This window comes from Malaclemys terrapin, chromosome 13 (genome assembly GCF_027887155.1).
Source record: "Malaclemys terrapin pileata isolate rMalTer1 chromosome 13, rMalTer1.hap1, whole genome shotgun sequence".
NCBI lineage: Eukaryota > Metazoa > Chordata > Testudines > Emydidae > Malaclemys > Malaclemys terrapin.
This window is the reverse complement of record NC_071517.1, coordinates 18,886,559-18,907,090: the sequence shown is the minus strand read 5'-3', so window position 1 is coordinate 18,907,090 and position 20,532 is coordinate 18,886,559. Positions and strand designations below refer to the sequence as shown.

Below are 20,532 nucleotides of genomic sequence, written 5' to 3'. Positions count from 1 at the left end.
TTCTGACTAATGAATGCCACTTAGAGCATCTAAATGCACTTCCTACATCAGCAGTGACAAAGCTTTTGGACCTTTTTAGTTAGCATTTCTTCTCTCTTCCACCATAATTAGCTGTTTGTGCCCAGTTCTGGAGTACAGATTGCATAATTGGAACAATTTACCTCAGTGTGGTGCAAACTGCAGTAGTGAAATAGTAAGGCAGCCAAATGACTCCAGTGGCTTAGTGGTGAGCATCTCATAGATAAATATATTGCATGCAGGAGTCAGATTCTCAGTATGGGAGTTCCCCAAGATGAACTTATAACAAATCTCAGACTACTGTGATCAGTGGAAAAATTGCCTGAGTAGGAAAACATAGGATTCGGATAGGACAGGTGTGCAAAGAAAAATACTACATGCCGCGTCAGCTTGAGTTAGGGCTGGTCTACACTACCATGGTAAATCGATCTAATTTACGCAACTTCAGTTACATGATTAACATAACTGAAGTCGACGTAGTTAGATCCACTTACCGCGGTGGCTACATCTCCCGTCGACTTCCCTTACACTTCTCGGGGAGTTGGAGGACACAAATCAATGGGAGAGTGCTCTCCCATCGATTTAGCGTGTCTTCACCAGACCCGCTCACTCGACACTTACTGCATTGATTGCAGCAGTGTCAATCTGTTGCTAAGTGTAGACATGCCTTTAGTTACTTAACAAGCAAAATCAGTACTTGGTTCTTCTAGTGAAGGCAGGGGGCTGGACTCGATGACCTTTCAAGGTCCCTTCCAGTTCTAGGAGATAGGATATCTCCATTAAAAACAAACAAACTCCTGTTAAATAAATAAATTCCTATGTTGTTCATTGGCAATTTGGAGCAGTGAAAGATTGTGCAAGTGTTAGTGTTCCCTTCTTCTTGATGCTTCACTTTGAGCATTTCACCTTATTTTGATAGCAGTCTAAGTCTATGTAAGCAGGTCATTCATCAGATTTTAAACTGGATAGTCCTCTTTTTGGGTGGTTTGTCCCCTAGCCGGTACTGAGACAAAAACGGACATGCCACTTTGAAAAGTGTGCCTCTCTGCCCCTCAGTGTGTGAGGTCATGTGGGCAGGCCAGCACACTCTTCAAAATGATGATCACTATGTGGCGTGACCTCATACGCATCCTACGTGCGAGGTCACAGCAGTGGGGGTTAGCCCATGCCATTCCTGGAAGTACCAGAATGTTCGGTATTCTGGGAATGCATGAATGGCCATACTAAGTCTATGGTACTTTAAAAAACACGCTGAAACCCTCTGGAACGCTCCTACTGGAAAGTCATCAGTGGTAAAGCACTTACCTACAGGACTAGAGCCATTTGCTCATCATGAAGCAACCCACCAAACCCATTCATTTGTGGAATTGCTTTCTTTCTAAGGAAAGAGCAATTGGAACTGCATTGGGATATAGAACTTTCTGATCTAGCTGAAAAATGAATGTTCTGACAGTGCACAAAGCGATTGCAAATACCTGAACAATGGCTTGTGCCCTTTCACAGCTGCTTATAAAGTCTATTCTGGCTTTTTCCAGGTTGGGAAATTACCTTATGAGATGGATTTGTGATGTTTGATAGTGAGAAATTTTGGTAAGTTACTGGCTTTTTTAAGAGCCTCCGTTGCAAGCCAGTGATAGCATTTGAGAACTTAGATAATCAGCAGTGAGAAAAAGAATCAAGCTAAAAACTTCTGCTTTTCACTGTCTTTTATAGTTATATGACTTTAGTCCTTGTAAAAACACCCAACAAATGAGAGCTAGGTTCTTGCAATTAGGTGCAGCCCATAGTGGGACATATGGAGCCACTTGCCCTAGTGGAGCAATGAGAGATAAACTACCTCAGGAAGGCAGTTACTTACCCCATTTTGTGGAGTGCAACTTACTTATACCCACCATGTGTGGCAGGTGAAGTTTGCTGGCCTGTGCTTGAGGGATGGAGCCATGACATACACACTCTATCCCCTTAGGGCATGTGGAACAATCCCAATTTGCCCCGAAGATGCAGACACTGTAATACTGTCTGGTCCTGATGAGCCAAGCACTTTTCCAAAGGAGGTTGCTCATGCTCTTCCCCTTTCCTCCCCATGCACCCCGGTGTAAGGGCCATACTGAATCAGGTTCATAGTGATGTATGAAACTCTGGATCTGTTTTTACGGGGAGAAAAGGGTGATGTCGTCTGCAACCTGTACAGTCCTGAGGCTACCCCACCCATGAGACATGTCAGTGGATGGGACTCTGAGACAAGTCAATCCATGCTGTTCCTAAGTTATCTACAGGGTTTTCAGTTGAATGGGGAAATAATTTTTCTGTCTTCTTTGGAGGACTTTTTGCTACCTTTGCAGCACTCCCTGCTCCTTTGGTCCATAGAATTAGAGACCAGCGTGAAAAATCAAACCTGAGTCCCATTCCTGGCAGTTCAGTACACAAGTGCTATATCTTTATCAGGGCAAATTAGAAGTGGCTTCATACTTTCCTTGGCCTCTACTCACTCTTTATCAAGCTCTAGGGCTCAGCTGAACCCCGTGTCTTCATCATTTTAGCAGAAAGGATTGACGCACCTTTTAATCAGCTTAGTAAACTGTCTCCGTGTAGCCCACAGTTGTAATACCATTTGTCTTCCTGGTGATAAAGTCCTGAGTTTTCAGATAACTAGAGAGCAATTAAGCCTAAAGAAATAGCAGCTGGGCCAAGACACAGCAACATCACACAGACAGCCACTAGTCAACGGTGTGGTATAGGCCCTGTCACCAATCTCCTACTTTTGTCTCTTACAGGTCGGGTTTCCTTTTTCACCTCTGGGTCGGAGAACCTTCATCGAGTGGAAAAGGTTCGCTGGGGCACTCGTTATGCCATTACCATCTCCTTCACTTGCAATCCCGACCACGGCATTGAGGATCCAGTCTTAACGTAATCCGTCCTGGGAGAGAATGTGAGGTCGAATGGAATGATAGGAGAAGCCCTGTGAGGGGAGAAAATGGAGATAATTTCCTGTGTAAATTCCCAATCAATTAAAATTTCCCTACCTGTATTTAATATAATGTAACATCATTTTCACACATCTTCCTCCATAAGTGTTGCAAACAGTGCCTTAAGGACCATATTTAATTCAACATTCTGTTAAAAAAGGGTTTTGTTTTTTTATTCATCCAATTGAGGAAACAAGACCTTTTTTATTTTAGGTTACTTTGCTTTGAGGAATGCAGAGAAAACATATTGAACCAAGTTCTGCTGGGCCCTATGCCATTGTTAGCTGGTGTAATAGACCAGAATTTGGCCCTTTAAATCTTGTCATCTCCATCCTGTCACAAAACCTAAGATAGAACAAGAAGGACATTATCCTCCTGTTGGCCAGCCTTTGTTCTTCTTGCAACCAATTCTCTTAGTCATGGGCATTATTTGCAAACACACATGTGGTTTTATCTACTGGAACTTACTTGAACTGTTCTTTAGATTACTACAGGTATTTAAAGCTAAACATGGGGGGCAGGGAAGGTGAGGAGTGCTTAGTATCAAATAAAATTAGGAAACTAAATTGTCTGTTTGGTGAGTCAATAGCCTAGGGCTTCAAAAGAGCAATCTCAGTAGTGCAACAGGGATGGCCAGAGTGCTAACAGGATGTGTCATATTGGTCTTGGCTCTGATCAGGAAGAAGCATTTGATGTACTTGGCCCTGGGGTAGTTCTTTTTTTCCCAGCTGCATCTCCATAGTGACCATGAAGGTAGTTGCACTCAGCTGTTTGTGTGAATTGTTTTGTTTGAGCATTTTAAATGTTTAATTCTTTAAATATAATTAAAGGAAATTTCAAAATGAAAAATTGTTTAAACTTCCAAAGTGTTTAGATTTTTTAAATTTGAAACAAAACATTTTGATTTTTTTCTTCAGATTTTTTTTTTTTAGGATATTCCACCCAAGACAATTCTGTGACATTAATAAATTCACAAAATGTTTTGAGACCCCAAAGCTGCATTTTTCACTGAACATGTTGGCCAAAAGTTTTGTTCAGCTCTATTTTTATTGGCTTTAATTGGCAATAAAGCGCTTCAGGCATTTGATATTTGGTTGAAGGGCGCTCTGATTTTGTTGTCATGCTTCACAACACTCAACTGCAGTCATCGAACAGCTCTTAACTTTCTGGCTCAAATAATGAATCAAGTTGTTCAGAAGTTTCTGAACAATTTGCTTTGGCCCAGTGTAAAGATTTTCCCTTAACCATGGATGCTCATCTATGGTATGTTTACTGGAATAATGTATTTCAAGGACTTCAGAAAACCGTGGGTTGTGCCATAAATATAGAACTAGTAGCAAAACAAATGACTAATCTTGTCAATTACTTTGCTTTATTGTGGTAATTAAGGGATTTGCAGATTAGCATTTTGATCATTTAATTGTAGGAGAAACAAGAATTTTCCTTAGATACTGAGTTCTGATGAAAGTCTTCTATTGACAGTATAGCGTGAATTTGCGTCACTTCTGTAGAAGTCTGTTGTAATTGGCTTATAGGAAACTGCGTTGTGATTGCCTGCATTTCACATGCCTTTTTCCCTTTTTTTCTTTTTTAATCCACTTATGACATTAGATATATTTAAATATTGGAGGATTCAACTGCAGCTCAGTAATAAAAGGTGGCTTTTCTCATTGGTTCCATTGGTAGAGTTATCAGCTGACATGCCTGCAAGGCGAGTCTGCAATGAGTTTTTCAGTTATCAGCACACCAAGACAGACTCTTTCCATGTGAAAGAGGAAAACTTGTCATAGTGGCTGGATCTAAAGAAATAAAAGTATTAAAGTTAGTTGGATAGCATGTCTAAAGGCCTGATCGAAAACCGGTTGATGTCCATGGAAAGGCTCCTAGTGACTTCAGGGACCTTTAGATCAGGCCTTAATTGTACACATATGCAAGAACAGGATTAACAGCAGCAGATTCCTTGGGTTAGTTTTGTTGTTAAAGCTATCGTGTCATTTCAACTTAATTCTTCAGGTTTTTTAGTGAGTTACAAAAGAATCTTCACTGCAATTTGCCACTTTAAAGTGTTTGTTGGTTATTTCTGTTTCACATAGGCTGAATTGTTTTGAAAATAGCACATCTTTCAGAACCATCTTCTAAAAAGCACTTGTTTTAATGCACCAGAGATTAACATAAATTTGTTATACAGTTGCGGGGGAGGAATCTTAAGCAGTTCCTCGTTCAGGTTTTTCATACTTCAAAGACTGCCTACAGGACACTTTGCATCTCCTTCATACTGTGAATTCTGACTGACATTAAAACATATCTAAGAACAAGTTGTGTATGTGTTTACATTTATAATGAGATTTCAACCTTAATATTGATGTTCTCAGCAAGATGATTAAGTCTGTCAAATACCAGTCTACTTACGTGCTGTAGTTTGAAAGAGAATCAATATATTTTAAAAAGAAGAAAGAGGCATAGTGACTTAAACCTCTCTTTTAGAGTCCCAGTACCAATCAAGATGGTTTATACTGAAGCTCTTACATTTTGTCTACTAAAAGTAATATCCATAGAGAAGAAATTAGAACTGGAAATGCAGTATAAGCTAGAAGATTCTGATTACTGCCTCTAGGTACGAAAAATAAAAGAATAACCAGAGAAAGGTTTCAATGTATAGACCCATAGACTGTAAGGCCAGGAGGGACCATCATGATCATCTAGTCTGACCTCCTGCACATCACAGGCCACAGAACCTCACCTCTCACCCCACTTCTGTAATAGACCTCTAACCTCTGGCTGAGTTACTGACATCCTCAAATCATGAGTTAAAGATTCTAAAATTTTCTCTTGTTCAAACTAGCAAGCAACCTGTGCCCCGTGCTGCAGAGGAAGGCCAAAAAACTCCAAGGTCTCTGCCAATCTGACCTGGGGGGAAATTCTTTCCTGACCCCAAATAAAGCGATCAATTAGACTCTGAGCATCTCAGCGAGACCTACCAGCCAAACATCAGGGAAAGAATTCACTGTAGTAACACAGAGCCCTGCCCAATCTAGTGTTCCATCTCCAGTCGTTGGTGATATTTGCTACTAGGAGTCGCAGAGCTAATTACATGTGGAGCTCAGATGTCTCAGGCAGTATTGGCATTAGTACTTAAACATACTGTCAAGGAAACTAACATACTGTAGCTTACTGTGTCTCCACTCCTTCTTTGTTTATAGTTTTCAGTATCTTAGTTTCCCCAATAACTTTGCCTTTTTCCAGGAGATAAAAATGACTTTGTTTTCATTGGAACTGAAATTATGGTGCCATATTTGCAGTCACCCACAAACACAGTTATTCTTAAATACCTAATTATGTGATCTTTTTAAAAGTGTGGGTGGGAAGACTTCTCTCAACATTCCCATTCTTCCTTTCCTCTCGCAGACTCTGGGAATAGCAGTGGAAATGGTTGCTGGAAATTAGGATCTAACTGAGGCATTACTAAGGTTTGCCTGGTACTCAAACACTCAGGTGTCAGAGATATAATTGTGAGTGCATCCAAAGTACATTTATTTATACTTAGCTATCAAAACTTCTTTAGAAAGCTTTAGAGCAAATAATAGCCATTACATTTTCTAAACAAAATGACCATTTAATATAATATCTTGTATATTTACTGCTTTCATCCAGAGAGATGAGTGATTTGCTCTATGAACCACAGATACATCTGACAGCTGCTGTTCATCGTAGTCTGATTCCGAGACAGGCTCATCTGTGCATGCTGAAGCTAATTATCTGAAAATAATGACAACAGGGAGGAAATCCAGCTAATTGATTCACATCATGAAGTGGTATGGGAGCTTCAGGTAAGTGCCTATATGCTCCTGCCAAATATCTATGAACACTTATAAATTGCCTTATCTTCCATTTCCTAAACTCTCCTATTGATCTGACAACTAATTTCCCTGTCTTTCTACTTCTTGTTAAACCTGTAACAAGATACCCAGAACTGTAAGATTCTTTGTGCGACCAGCTCCCTATTAACTGACAGCCGTTCAGTCCTGAAGTGCCTACCCCCATGTGATGTTAGTGCATGGGCACACTCACTTGTGTCCATCACAGCTGGCCATCTTCCATGTGGTGATGCTAGAGGTCTGTCTTTAAGGTTCCAGGACTGGCCCAAGAAAGATGACAAGATTAGTTTCTTTTCCCTGGCCTATACTTAGGGCCCTACCAAATTCATGGTCAATTTTGGTCAGTTTCACAGTCATAGGATTTTAAAAATCATAAATTTCATGATTTCAGCTACACCTCTACCCCGATATAACGTGACCCGATATAACACGAATTCGGATATAACATGGTAAAGCAGTTCTCTGGGGGGGCGGGGCTGCGCACTCCGGCGGATCAAAGCAAGTTCGATATAACGCGGTTTCACCTATAACGCAGTAAGATTTTTTGGCTCCCGAGGACAGTGTTATATCGGGGTAGAGGTGTATTTAAATCTAAAATTTCATGGTGTAATTGTAGGGGTCCTGACCCAAAAAGGAGTTTGGGGGGGGGGGTCAGAAGGCTATAGTAAGGGGTGTTGCGGTACTGCTATCCACTGCTGCTGGCGGTGCTGCCTTTGGAGCTGGGCAGCTGGAGAGCGGCAGCTGCTGGCTGGGATCCCAGCTCTGAAGGCAGAGCCGCCACTAGCAGCAGCGCAGATGTAAGGATGGCATGGTATGGCATTGCCACCTTCACTTCGCTGCAGCCTGCAGAGTTGGCCCCTCAGTCATCAGCCAGCACTCTCTGGCCACCCAGCTCTGAAGGCAGCAGCGCAGAAGTAAGGGTGGCATGGTATGGTATTGCCACCCTTACTTCTGCACTGCTGCTGGTAGGCACTGCCTTCAGAGCTGGGCACCCAGCCAACAGCTGCTGCTGTGTGGCTGCCCAGCTCTGAAGGCAGCACAAAAATAAGAGTGAGCCCCCTAAAATAACCTTCCACCCCCTTCCAACTCCCTTTTGGGTCAGGACCCCCAATTTGAGAAACGCTGGTCTCCCCCATGAAATCTGTATAGTATAGGATAAAAGCACACAAAAGACCAGATTTCACAGGAGGAGATCAGATTTCACGGTCCGTGATGCATTTTTCATGGCCATGAATTTGGTAGGGCCCTACCTATACTCCTAAATGTCTCTTCATTAAATCCTGCTTACTGAATCTCCACTAGTCGTTTGCTTGCTCCTCCAAAAAGTGCCTAAATTATGACACCCCTCAAACATTAGTCAAGCAGCACATATTACAACCTACCTCTTACTTATTTGTATACACAGTTTGAATATACATTAACTGAAATGTTTTATGATAATTTTGTATAACTTTCATACAGAAATAAGTCCCAGTCCCACTGTGGGACCACTCGTACTGAAAATGTTTGCAGGATCAAGTCCTTAAATTTACACACATTCGTGATGAAAATGTAGGAACATTATGACAAATAAGAGTTTGACTCTTGCGCAACTGATTGAGACCACATGAGCAGCTTCCTGACACATCGAAGACCTTAATTAGCATCTTGACTCATCACCATAACTCTTATTGACACCACTTGACATTCCGTGGGCAGAGTGAAGGCCATATATATGCCGCTAAGTTTGTAATTTAGGGTCCAATATGGCTTCCATTGACTTCAGTGTGATCAAGATTGATCCTTTTAATATGGAATCCCCAAAACTAAATGGGGCTAGTTGTGAGTGATGGTGCCTACTTGTGAAATTAATTCCCATTTTAAGACAGTACCATTAATTTACTAAATGTACATGGTCTGTGAAACAACTGGAGGGAGGGACAGCTTTTTAAAAAGTTATCTAGTTTATTTTTATAGATTTTATTCTGATCCTGTGTCATTGTGAGGTCTTAGTTGGCTCTGCACCTACCTTTAAAAAGGGAATTCTGGTCTAACTATGCCATTACTGCATTTCCTTTGCCAGTCTCCAGCATCTAAGGACATCAAGCTGTGCTCTTCCTCCACAGGACTCTCTCTCACTCCATCCTTTGTATCAATTATTGAACTGTGCAATCATTGCAATCTCGTTGCACACCACTTATTTTCCCAATCATACTCAAAGAAGTTTGCGTTTTTAATATACTAGCAATATTGTCTGAACCCACTCAGCCAATGTAACCCATTAATCCTCTTTGAAAGGGTTTTATACTAGTTGAGGGAAAGATTACTGAGTGTCGCGCCACTTTTTTATTTTAACATGGTTTTTCATTCTTCACCATGGTGTGCTTTTTAGCTAGCTTCTTTCAGTTTTCCAACTACCTCATTATTTTCCTTCCATTACGAGTATTGACCGTCCCTCAACGAACATCCTTTGTTTCAGACCTAAGTTTACGTCCATCTTGCACTGGCCTGTTATTTCATGTTTTGTCATGGAAATAGTGATAAAGGGGAGATCATTTTTACCTGCTGTTATATTATCTTACATCTTTTAACTGTAATTTATGGGCATCAAATACTGAGTCGAAACAAATTATGGTCATGTTCACAACTTTCTGGGTTCTCTGGGCATAGTCAGCTTCACAGTTAAGTGTTACTAATGCACTTCTGAATTAAATAGACTTCACACTCTGCATTTCAAGCAGAGGACCCTTTGGTATCAGTGTAGTAAGAGCCTGTGCCCCAAATCACAGCATGCCTTTGTGACAGAGATACTCTGTTACTAGACCAAAAGGAAAAATAATAGTGTTGGATGTGATGGTGGAAATTATTAAATGCAGGAAGCATCTGGTTTGCCTTTTTCTGTTCTCTTATTGCTCATGCAAATAAGTTGGAGAGGCATGATTTGGTCCTGTCACATGTTCATCTAGGTGTTGTATGTAGTTTTTTTTTTTAATTATTTTAACCAGTTTCCCTAGGTGCCGGGATGCCACACCTAGATACCTTTTCATGTTCTCTGTATGTACAAATATCTTCTGTCTGTGTGTTCCACTCTATGCATCCGGAGAAGTGGGCTGTAGCCCATGAAAGCTTATGCTGAAATAAATTTGTTAGTCTCTAAGGTGCCACAAGTACTCCTGTTCTTTTTGTGGATACAGACTAACGCGGCTGCTACTTTGACATCTAGATAGTTTCCTCTTCCTCTGTCCCCAGACTCTCCAGTGTGGATTCACACCCTCATAGGAGCCTTTCCCAGCATATTCCTTTGGCTGCTGGCCCTTTAAATGGGGGTGGGAGGGGAGAACAGCACACAAATAACAGAAGCCCTAAAATGGCCATTTTGCATCTCATTGCTGCAGCTTCTTCCTTAGCAGCAGATGAGTAATTTTTTAGCTCCTATTTGTTTCCCAAGACAATCATTCCTCAGAAGGTGGCACATCCTAAGAGTCCCCGTTGTGTATTATTGCTCTAGATACGAATCACTGAGTAGGAGTATGAAAAGTTAAACAGCATTCCAAAAAGATCCAGCATTTGCAGACACTGCAAAGAAATGAGATCACCTTTGTTTGTTTAGTGAAGTCCCTGCAGTTCTCAATTCAAAGGAGATGAAAAAAAGCTACTGTATTCAGAGTATTTCTAGTCTGTTTCTGTTGCTTTGTATACTACAGTGAGATCCATCAAAAATCTAGAGCATAACTGCCAACTATGAATTTCTTGGATTTTCTGCTTACTTTTCAGTGGAGCAATAAGAAGAAAAATTCCCTGGGATGCCTGACTCCCAGAAAAGAATTATAACAGAGAATCTTGTCTGTTGCCTATTAGAGAGAGATGACAGCAACCAATAATGCGAGCAAGAGTAATAAATTACTAGGCAGAAAGCAGCAAAAGGAAACTCACCCAGTCTCAAGGTTCCATATCATTGTCTAACTCTACAAGTCCATTTTTGTCATCAGCTTTACTGTTAGTAAAAGAGAAAACTAATGCAAGTAATCAGAAATAGCTGTATCCCAGGCAGTAGGTTCTCTTCTTTCAAATCCTTTCACAAAACTTCTTCCACAAGACCCACAACTCAATATCATCTATCTAATCTATCCATCCCACACTCAAATAGGTGTGGTAGGTGAGCACTTTAACTTGTTACAGTGAACATGCCAAGCTCAATGCTAAGCTACCTGGGGAAAATGCTGGTGTGTCTTTATTAGTTTTTGTTGTTTTATTTTTAAATTAAACTTTCCTCTGGATCTGCTGCTGCATCTTATATCTCAGTTGTGTTGTCTTAGGTGTTAAGCTCCTAGGGGGAGAGTCTAAAAACAGACTACAAGAGTGAAACACGAGCATGTAATATATACATGCTGACTGCCCCACTAAACTCTTTTAGGTGCTCACAGGATAAACATTTTCTGATTGAGGGTTCGGTGGGTATTTTTGGTCTGATAGAAAAAAGTCTACAAGAATAATCTTGTTCCTTAGTATAACATTTTACAGTCTTAGGACACTATGGATAAATAATTTCATGGGTCCTAGTCCTCAGTGTTCTTCACGGAGGTATTTGTCCCAAACACCTTTATCTACTTGCTCATGCCCCCACAATAACCTGAGCTCTGGCCCTCTCCCCAGTCCTCTTCCCTTCCTAACTGCCCATATAGCCTGTCTGAATGGCAGAGGAGTCTAGCTACAGACAGGAAGCCTCAAGCTCCCCACTTGCCATGCCTCTGTCGAAGCCATAGGATAACGTATGGGAATTGCTCCTCAGTGCTTCACTTGCATCAAACTGAAGACTGTACAACCTTCTTATAAGCATGTGCTGCTCAATCTGTGATGAACGCACCCAGAGGTATTACATTTATTAGTGCCAAGAGCTTCACAGTCTAATATCTTCCTTGTAGCTAAATGCTGCCCTTGAACTTGATATTTTTATCTCAAGAACTGGAACTTGGGGCCTCTCAGCTTTGTTTTCTAAATGCATTTTGGCTCCTGTAAATGGTTTGTGATCCAATGAATCCCTGTGTGCTGCAGACATTATCACTTTCAAGGCAAGTTAAACATGTTTCGGAGCCTTTGCTGGGATATTTATCTAGGCCTCAAAGTCAGCAATTAAAACTTCTTCCTCTGCTAATCTTCCCTGAATTAGACACTCCTTACCATTAAGCACGCAAAGAGGGGCTATAATCAAAAAGCATTTCCCATGTCTGAATCCTGCAGGGAGGTAACTTAATGACACACAGTTCTAAGCTAATTTTTAACTTGAGTCAGGCCAGCCTTGCGATTTGCAGGGGCCTGAGCAAAGGCAGATGCGAAGATGCCAGTGGGGGACTGGGCTCAGTCCCCGAGTTGCTTTTTGACTTTGTGCTCTATTCCCTTTGCCAGAATGGGCAAAAAGGGATAGGAGTAGTTTCTCCATGTGGACCAACTTCTGAATAGGGTCACTGAGCCTTATTTCCTCCAACCTAGGGTTACCATACGTCCGGATTTTCCCGGACATGTCCGGCTTTTGGGGCTCCAAATCCCCGTCCGGGGGGAAAGCCCAAAAAGCCGGACATGTCCGGGAAAATCGGGACATGCCGGCCGGCGGTGCGGGTGCTCGGGGGTCGGGCCGGGGGCTCGGGGGTCGAGCCGGGGGCTTGGGGGCTGGGACGGGGGCTCCGGGGCCGGGCCCGGGGGCTCCGGCGGGGCCGGGCCGGGGGATCGGGGGCTCCACCGGGGCCGGGCCGGCGGGGCCGGGGGCTCGGGGTGCCAGGCCGGGTCGGGGACTCGGGGGCCTGGCCGGGGGTGCCAGGCCGGGTCGGGGGTGGTGGGCCGGGGGCCGGCACCCCAGGGCCGGGGACAGCCTGGGCCGTGCCTCCTCCCCCCACACTCCCCCTTACCTGCTACAGGCTTCCTGCGACTCAAATGTTCGCGGGAAGCAGTGGAGGGGGCGGAGTTGGGGCGGGGGTGGGGCTGGGGGCGGGGCCGGGGCCCCGTGGAGTGTCCTCCTTTGGGAGGCACAAAATATGGTAACCCTACTCCAACCTCACGCTCAGAAGTCGGGGAATGGGCCGCAGCTGCAGTTGTGAGCAAGTGGGAAGAGTCACCTGGCCTTGGCCATGTACCAGTGTGGGGAATCTGCCTTCCTCCCAGCTCCACACAGTTGAAATCAGTAGGCTGCTCATGCTGAAGTCTTGTTGAGAAAACCTATAAAGCGGCTGCCAGTCCAAATTAGCCCCAGTCTGATGTCCTTAAGGGCATGCTGCAAAGCATATCTTTCTTTCCCAGGGATTTGACCGTGGGACAGAATTGGGAGGAATGCTTAAGGTTTGTACTGTCCCTGGGTTGCTAGTTAGGAGTACAGTGCATTGAGCTCTGGAGTATTTTTCAGTTGTGTCAGGATCTTAGAACATGAGGTAGATACCCTTTTTGGCTGTATAAATCTAAGATAACTTTGCTCATGTAGATTTCTTTGTGGGGTTATGAGTTTCTGAAATACAATATAAGTTCTAGCAGGCCTGGCTTATGTAACATGAGCATCACCAAGCTACTGCCATAAAGGCAGGCAATGTTATTTTCTCTGGACAGAGAGAGAAGTGGGGCGGGACCACAAGCTTGCCTAATCTTATCCTACCTCAGCCTATGCCTCTTCCAAACCCATTGGGCTGACATTTTCCAATACAAATGAGAATTGTTCTGAGGTGATGTGCAGGGAAAGCGATGATTTTGAGTGGGAAAAAAACAAAAAAAAACACAAATTAAATTTTCTAGTGTGAGACTTTAGTACTTAAAACAAAGCAAAACTGAAGTTGGTCTTAAATGAAAAAAGGCAATTAGGCCAACATGTCCAACTTGAAGTTAGGCACCCTATTTAGGCACTCAAATAAGTGGCAAGTAACTTCCACGGGAATTGTGGGTCCTCAGTATCTCTCCTAAAAAAAACCCCAAAACAGTGGCCTGATGGTTTTTTTTGGTATCTAATTTGAGGGCTCCCTCAACTTGGTGGCTAACTTAGTCCTTCATCTAGACAAGGGGTGGCCAACCTGAGCCTGAGAAAGAGCCAGAAGTTACCCATGTACCTTGCCAAAGAGCCACACTAATATGTCAGCAGCCCCCCATCAACTCCCCCCACTCCAACCTGCAGCGCCTCCTGCCCACCAGCAGCACCACCAATCAGTGCACCCCACTCCCTCCCCATGCTTCCCGCCCGCCGAGATCAGCTGTTACACGGTGCACAGGAGGCTCTGGTGTGTGTGTGTGGGAGAGCGAGGGCATGGCAGGCTTGGGGGAAGGGGTGGAGTGGGGGCAGGGCCTGGGACAGAGCAGGGGGTTGAGTACTGAGCACTTCCCGGCACATTGGAAAGTTAGCATCTATAGCTCCAGCCACGGAGTCAGTGCCTATGCAAGGAGCCGCATATTAACTTACGAAGAGCCGCAGGTTGGCCAGCCCTGATCTAGACTAATCCTTTTAACATTTCGGGGGGGGAGGGGAAAGGTTTCATACTTCCAAGATTACTAGAGAGGGAAGCCATCTAGTGCACTTCTATCAGATTATGGACCCATCCCAGGCAAGTGCAGAATATGATGTCTCCCCCACCCTCCTTACAGGGGACTTGCTAGATCTTGATCTTTTCATTAGCTAGTTAATGTAAGCAGCGCACTCAATGTTTATACATGGGGCCAGGGCTCTGCCAGTTTGTTTGCTCCCTCCTTGTGAGCAGGCAGTATATTAACACAAGAATTACAACTACACATTCCATTTAGGAAACAAAGCAATGCTTATGTTTTTAAACTGGCTGGTCACCACATAGAGAACACCCAGAGGGAGGAAGTTTAGGTTTTAGCAGATGGCTTTGATAGGGGGCTCTAATTTGTTGAACTTGGGAACATGTTTAGCAGGTGGAAGTTTGATTGCCAGGTTCTCCACAGATCTGCAGTCATACAGAAAACAGGATCACGTGATAGAGGGGAAATGAGTGGGGATGTTTCTTAGGAAGAAGGAGAGGGTGTTGTGTTGGGCCTTTTGTACAGGAGGGGCAGATAGAAGGAGATGCAGGATTGTTAGGAAGCTGACAAAAAGTTGTACTCCTTGTGGGGAGGCAGGAGGAAGGTTTCAAGGGAGGTCGGAAACTGCGGGGGTGTCAAAAGAGGAAGAATTAGCTGTTGAAGGAGGCTTGTGGTGCTTTGGGGGCCAGGGAAATAGAAGAACATGAATACCACCATCAGTGCCATTTACATAGGATATGTATTACTCCATAGTGCTGTAAGGTCTAAACCTTTCAGTACCTGTTCATGCCCTGTTCGGCTTTACAGATCAGCAGTGAGTGCTAATGTCTGAAATGGTGTCAACGGCAGGTGAGGAGGAAGGTGAGATTTGCTATTGGCCCGGAAACAGAGCAAGATGCAGGATCCCTTTGCCTGAAGGGCCTGAGTAAGGTGTTCAGTGAATGACTCAGTCAGTTTAGAGGAAGTTCAAATCAGTTTGCAGAGCTCCTTTGGCCACTTTGCTTATTACAGCGAAGCCCCTCAGGCAAACTCTGTGCAGCTTCCCAGCCAAGTAGCAGCAAGACAGTAACGAAGCAAGCACAGGAGAGCCATAGACTAGGGTTACCATATCTCATAAATAAAAAAAGAGGACCCTCCACGGGCCATGGCCACGCCCATTTCACCACCCCTAGCCCCGCCCCAACTCCGCCCCTTCCCCACCCTAACTCCGCCCCCTCCTCCCTCCCACTCCCAGCCAGGGGGAAAGGGCTGCCCCAGTGCTACCAGCTCCATGGTTTCCCGGGCAGCCCCCAGACCCTGCGCCCCCAGCCGGAGCTTCCCCAGCGCAGCTGGAGCCCGGGAGGGGAAGCACCCAGCCGGGGGCGCAGGTTCTGGAGGCTGCCCAGCAAACCGTGAAGCCGGTAGCGCTCGGGCTTTGGGCAGCCCCTATGCCTCCGGACCCCGTGCCCCCAGCCGGGCACTTCCCCTCTGGGGCTCTGGCGGCTCTGCGTAACTTACACTGTATAAGTTACACAGAGCCGAAGAGGAGCAGAGCCCCTGCAGCTGGAGGCTCTGCTCCTCTTAGGCTCTGTTTAAGAGCCGGGCTGCCCCAGCGCTACCGGCTTCGGGCAGCCCCCCGTGCCTCCGGACCCTGCGCCGCCGGAGCCCGGGAGGCGAAGTGCCCGGCTGGGGGCGCAGGGTCCGGAGGCACGGGGCTGCCCGAAGCCAGTAGCTCTTGGGCAGCCCGGTTCTTAAACAGAGCCTCCAGCGGCTGGGGCTCTGTGTAACTGACACTGAGTCAGTTGCACAGAGCCCCGGGGGCTGGAGTCTCCAGCCGCCCCTGCTCTGTTTAAGAGCCAGGCTGCCCCAGCGCTACCGGCTTCGGGCAGCCCCGTGCCTCCAGACCCTGCACCCCCAGCCGGGCACTTCCCCTCCCGGGCTCCGGCGGCGCAGGGTCTGGAGGCACGGGGCTGTCCGAAGCCGGTAGCTCTCCGGCAGCCCGGCTCTTAAACAGAGCCTCCAGCGGCTGGGGCTCTGTGTAACTGACACTGGGTCAGTTTCACAGAGCCCCGGCGCCTGGAGGCTCCAGCCCCCGCGGCTCTGCTCCTCCCCGAGTCTGTTTAAGAGCCCGGCTGCCCGAGCGCTACCGGCTTCGGGCAGCCCCCCTGCCTCCAGACCCTGCGCCCCCAGCCGGGCACTTCCCCTCCCGGGGCTCCGGCGGCTCAGGGTCTCCAGGCACGGGGCTGCCCGAAGCCGGTAGCGTTCAGGCAGCCCGGCTCTTAAACAGAGCCGCCATTTTCCCGGACATGTTCCGCTTTTTGGCAATTCCCCCCGGACGGGGGTTTGAGTGCCAAAAAGCCAGACATGTCCGGGAAAAAGAGGACGTATGGTAACCCTACCATAGACTTCATGCTGCCTTCATGCATTGAAGAGCTTTGGCAGGGACACAACTGGATCTAGACAATTGTAGGAGCAGGGTGCTAACCACCACCTTGAAAATCCAGCATCCAAGGGATTCTGATCAATGCTTAGGTGCCACAGAGGCGGGAGCACTATAAAAACCATCAGGAGAGCCTGAAAAGAGCAAGTCCAAGTTGTTCTCTTTGTATTGATTAAAAAGGAATCCAGGGTAGTATCTAATTTGAAGTGATTAAAAAATCCCTCAACTAGCCTTTTGTATAAACCAAATAGCAAACCGAGCCTTACAAGGTAGCCTGCAAGGCTGTTTTTCAAAAGACTTTTATGCACCAAAAATAAAAAAGGAAAGTTTAAAAAGCCATGCTTTCATAAACATTTCCTGTAAGGAACTGGTCTCATTAACTGCTCTCAGCAGGCTTCAGAGAAGGATTGGCCATTGATTTGAATGGGAATAACACCCAGAGTTACAGTAGTAATGATTAAATCAAACCAAGAAAGCCAGGGCTAGATCATCAGCAGGTGTAAATTGGCATAGTTCCATTGAAGTCAGCCAACCTCTATGAAAATCTGCATAGAGTACCAGTACTTGAGACAACATCACTCAGCATACAAGATCTATATAGGATTATAGCATAAAGTTATTTGACTAGCTTACTGCAGCTATATTATATATCGTGTATACTACATGCAAAGTACAGAATAAGTTCCATTTATGTACTCCAGGAAATACGCTTATTGCTAGCCCATATGCAGTTTGAAACTTTAGAGTGATGTATTTAATATTCCCCTTTAAGGGGTTTCATGTTGTTTCTCTTCCTGAAGTCATGGTTCTCTTGAAGAGATGTTTTGCGTAGTTCTTCTTCGAGTGGTTCTATTTTTATTCAAGTAGATTACTCATGGAGCTCCTTCTCCTCAGCAGCCCGGACACAGATTGGATGAGGCACATTAATTTAGAGCACTTTGGTGAAACATTCAATTAAGAACTGCAGAGGAGTATTTTACTATTTCTCTTTCCAGATTGTTTCCTCTGCCTGTTTCAATGTTACAATCCTCAAGAGGGTTGAATTCTATTCCATTCAGAAATTTTGTAACCACGGGTAACTGTTGAGCTGACATGATTGTGCTTTGCTATAGGGATGCTGTCAAGGTTGTCATGTTTTCAAATCAACTTGCTTTGGCAGTTCTTTCATTTCACAGCATTTATCTTAAGATTTTTGTTCTTGAAGAAATTGGAGTTTAAAGCGAAAAACACCCAATATATTGTGAATGTACATAAATGGTGCACATGGGCTTTCCCTTCACACGTGTGTCCCGATTTCTTTAGACACACGCACTCTCCAGTGTAAAAGATGAACATCAGAAGAAGTCTAAAATAAACAAGTCACCCTCTCTTGGTCAGGAGTATGGCTTAGTGTGGACTGATCCACCTTTGTATTTCAGACGTCCAAGATCAGAAGATCGGAGTAGTTTGAGATCAGCCCCAGTCTCTTGTCAATTGCAGGATCCATTTTGATCTTTTCTCTTGGAAGTTCAAAACAGTCTTTCACCCTCAAAATACAAAGGTGATGAATCTGCAGATGGAGGGTGAAGGACTTTGGTGGCATTGGTTCTATTTTTTTTTTAATTTTGCTCCTAGACATCTCCAATTGACCTCCACCTCAGAGTGAGAATAGTTGTATTAATCTGACTAGCAATAAACTGGCTGGCAGCCATTACTAAGAGCTGTAAACAAGCACCTCCTTCCAAAGGGTTTTACTCATAAGGAAGTTTTCAGAGGAGGGCACAGTCTGCATTATCTTCCATTGAAGGGGGAGCTGCCTTCACACTCATCCTCCCACCCAGGAAAAACACAACATTTTTATCCATATATTTTCCTTAGGGGCAGGAATCTGGCTGGGAGCCACAAGGCAAACAGGCTTTGCTAGGGGCTTTCAAGACTCATCTCCACTCAGAGCCAATGTGGGTGTGTAGCAGGGCAGTTACCCTGCTCTGGAGAGAAAAAGGCTAGGCTGCTTGGGGAAGCAGCCACAGCTGGGGCCACGTCCCAATCAGGCCACAGCTGGCCCTATAAAAGGGCTGTGAGCCAGGAGCTAAGGCAGTCTCTCTAGCTGTAGAGAGAGAAGGACCTGGCTGCCTGGGAGAGAAGGGGACCTGAGTAAAGTAGTGCTGGAGAAAGGCAAGAGGAGTTGGGGAGTTCCAGCCTGGCAACTCCCCAGGCTGCAGGTCCTGTGTAAGGCCTACAGAGGACTGGGGCTGCAGAAGTGTAGCCTGGGGTTAGGCAAAGGCAGCAGGTCCCAAACCCCCCTTGCCCATGATGAGTGGTTTACAGACTGCCATCTGCCCCAGTGAGCGGGGGCTAGATGAGGACTGGCAGTAGCCACTGAGGCAAAGTGGGGATAGAAGGTTGGGGGTTCCCTTGGGAGGGGAGACCCAGATTGTGGGGTACTGCTGGGGGTAGAGCCCTGAGGTAGAGGGGCACAGGGGTCCGGGAGGGACATGGGGGCCAACGGCAGGCGAGACACCAGCCAGGAGGAGGCACTCCGTGTGCTGGAGAGCTAATTCCCAAGATGACCAGCAGGAGCGCCGCACTGGTGAGTCGTCGCTTGGCTAAAGGGTGCCTCAGTGAATCTGGTTGGAAGTTCTACAGGGATGACAGAGCAGTCTCTTCACAGTACCCCATAAAGTGTCTTGAGGGCCAAATGGAAGTGGTTCCATAGCCTGCCCAAACCTTGCTGTTGAAAAGCTGCACCAGGGGTGGAGTTCCCACTTTGCTCAGGCTCAGAAGCTAGTGGCTCTCTCCTACTGAACAAGACCCTACTGGGAGTTGCAGGTGAGAATCTGGTCCCCACTTACTTTCAGCCACTGGTGTATACACCAATCCTGGTACTGCGGGCTTCTTGCTAGTGCTCTAGGTTTCACATGTAGGAGCCGCTATGCTGAGCACACCTCATTTTGTGGTGCATGCTCTGACAGTCCCATCTTATAAATCACTTGGCATCCTCAGCTTATATTGACATCTGTGGAAGATGGAGACCGTCATGGGCAAACTTGAGTTTTGAGCAGCTCAAGCACCATGTTGGGTTGGAGCATTCATAACTGAATGGGAGGGAGGGAGGAAGGTCTTGGATGGTACTATCAAAGTCTTAGTCCTAGAAGTTTGGGGTCTGTTGCTCTGACTACAGAAGTTATATGGTGGATCATGCAAATGCTATTCTGAGTCTGAACACACATTCTTATCATGCAAAAAGAACAGGAGTACTTGTGGCACCTTAGAGACTAACAAATTTATTAGAGCATAAGCTTTCGTGGGCTACAGCCCACTTCTTCGGATGCATATAGAAGTGGGCTGTAGTCCACGAAAGCTTATGCTCTAATAAATTTGTTAATCTCTAAGGTGCCACAAGTACTCCTGTTCTTTTTGCGGATACAGACTAACACGGCTGCTACTCTGAAACCTGTCACTATTCTTATCATGATGCACCTTAGCCCTCTGAGATTTTTTTTTTTTTTTTGGCATAGTGTATCTATAGAAAGTAGATTTGATGTAGAATGTTGCCAACAAAGTTTCAGGCAGGCAGAGTATTTTGGATTTGCAATCTGTAGTAGAGAGAGAGCCTGCTAGTTAGTTAAGTGCTTAAAGCCACTGGCATGTTAACATTCTCTTCATTGCTAAGAAATTGTGTGCAGTGTCAGCTGTCCTTTTGGATTCTCTTTGCTTTACACATTGCTGCTTCTGTGGAGTTAGTAATACAGTGCAATTTAAGGGGACTTCACTGTCATGAAAGGAAGAA

At 45.3% G+C, this 20,532-nt stretch overlaps 1 protein-coding gene across 3 annotated transcripts in view; it reads left to right on the top strand.

The window, feature by feature from the left end:
- The window catches only part of OGFOD3 (2-oxoglutarate and iron dependent oxygenase domain containing 3), a 100,675-nt gene extending 95,376 nt beyond the window's left edge, over window positions 1–5,299 (top strand). For all 3 annotated transcript variants that reach the window (XM_054047148.1, XM_054047146.1, XM_054047144.1), the window contains exon 9: window positions 2,793–5,299. In XM_054047148.1, coding sequence (XP_053903123.1) covers window positions 2,793–2,929 — 137 coding nt within the window. In that variant the 3' untranslated portion in view covers window positions 2,930–5,299. The remainder of the gene's footprint in view (window positions 1–2,792) is intronic.
- The last annotated feature ends 15,233 nt before the right edge of the window (window positions 5,300–20,532 follow it).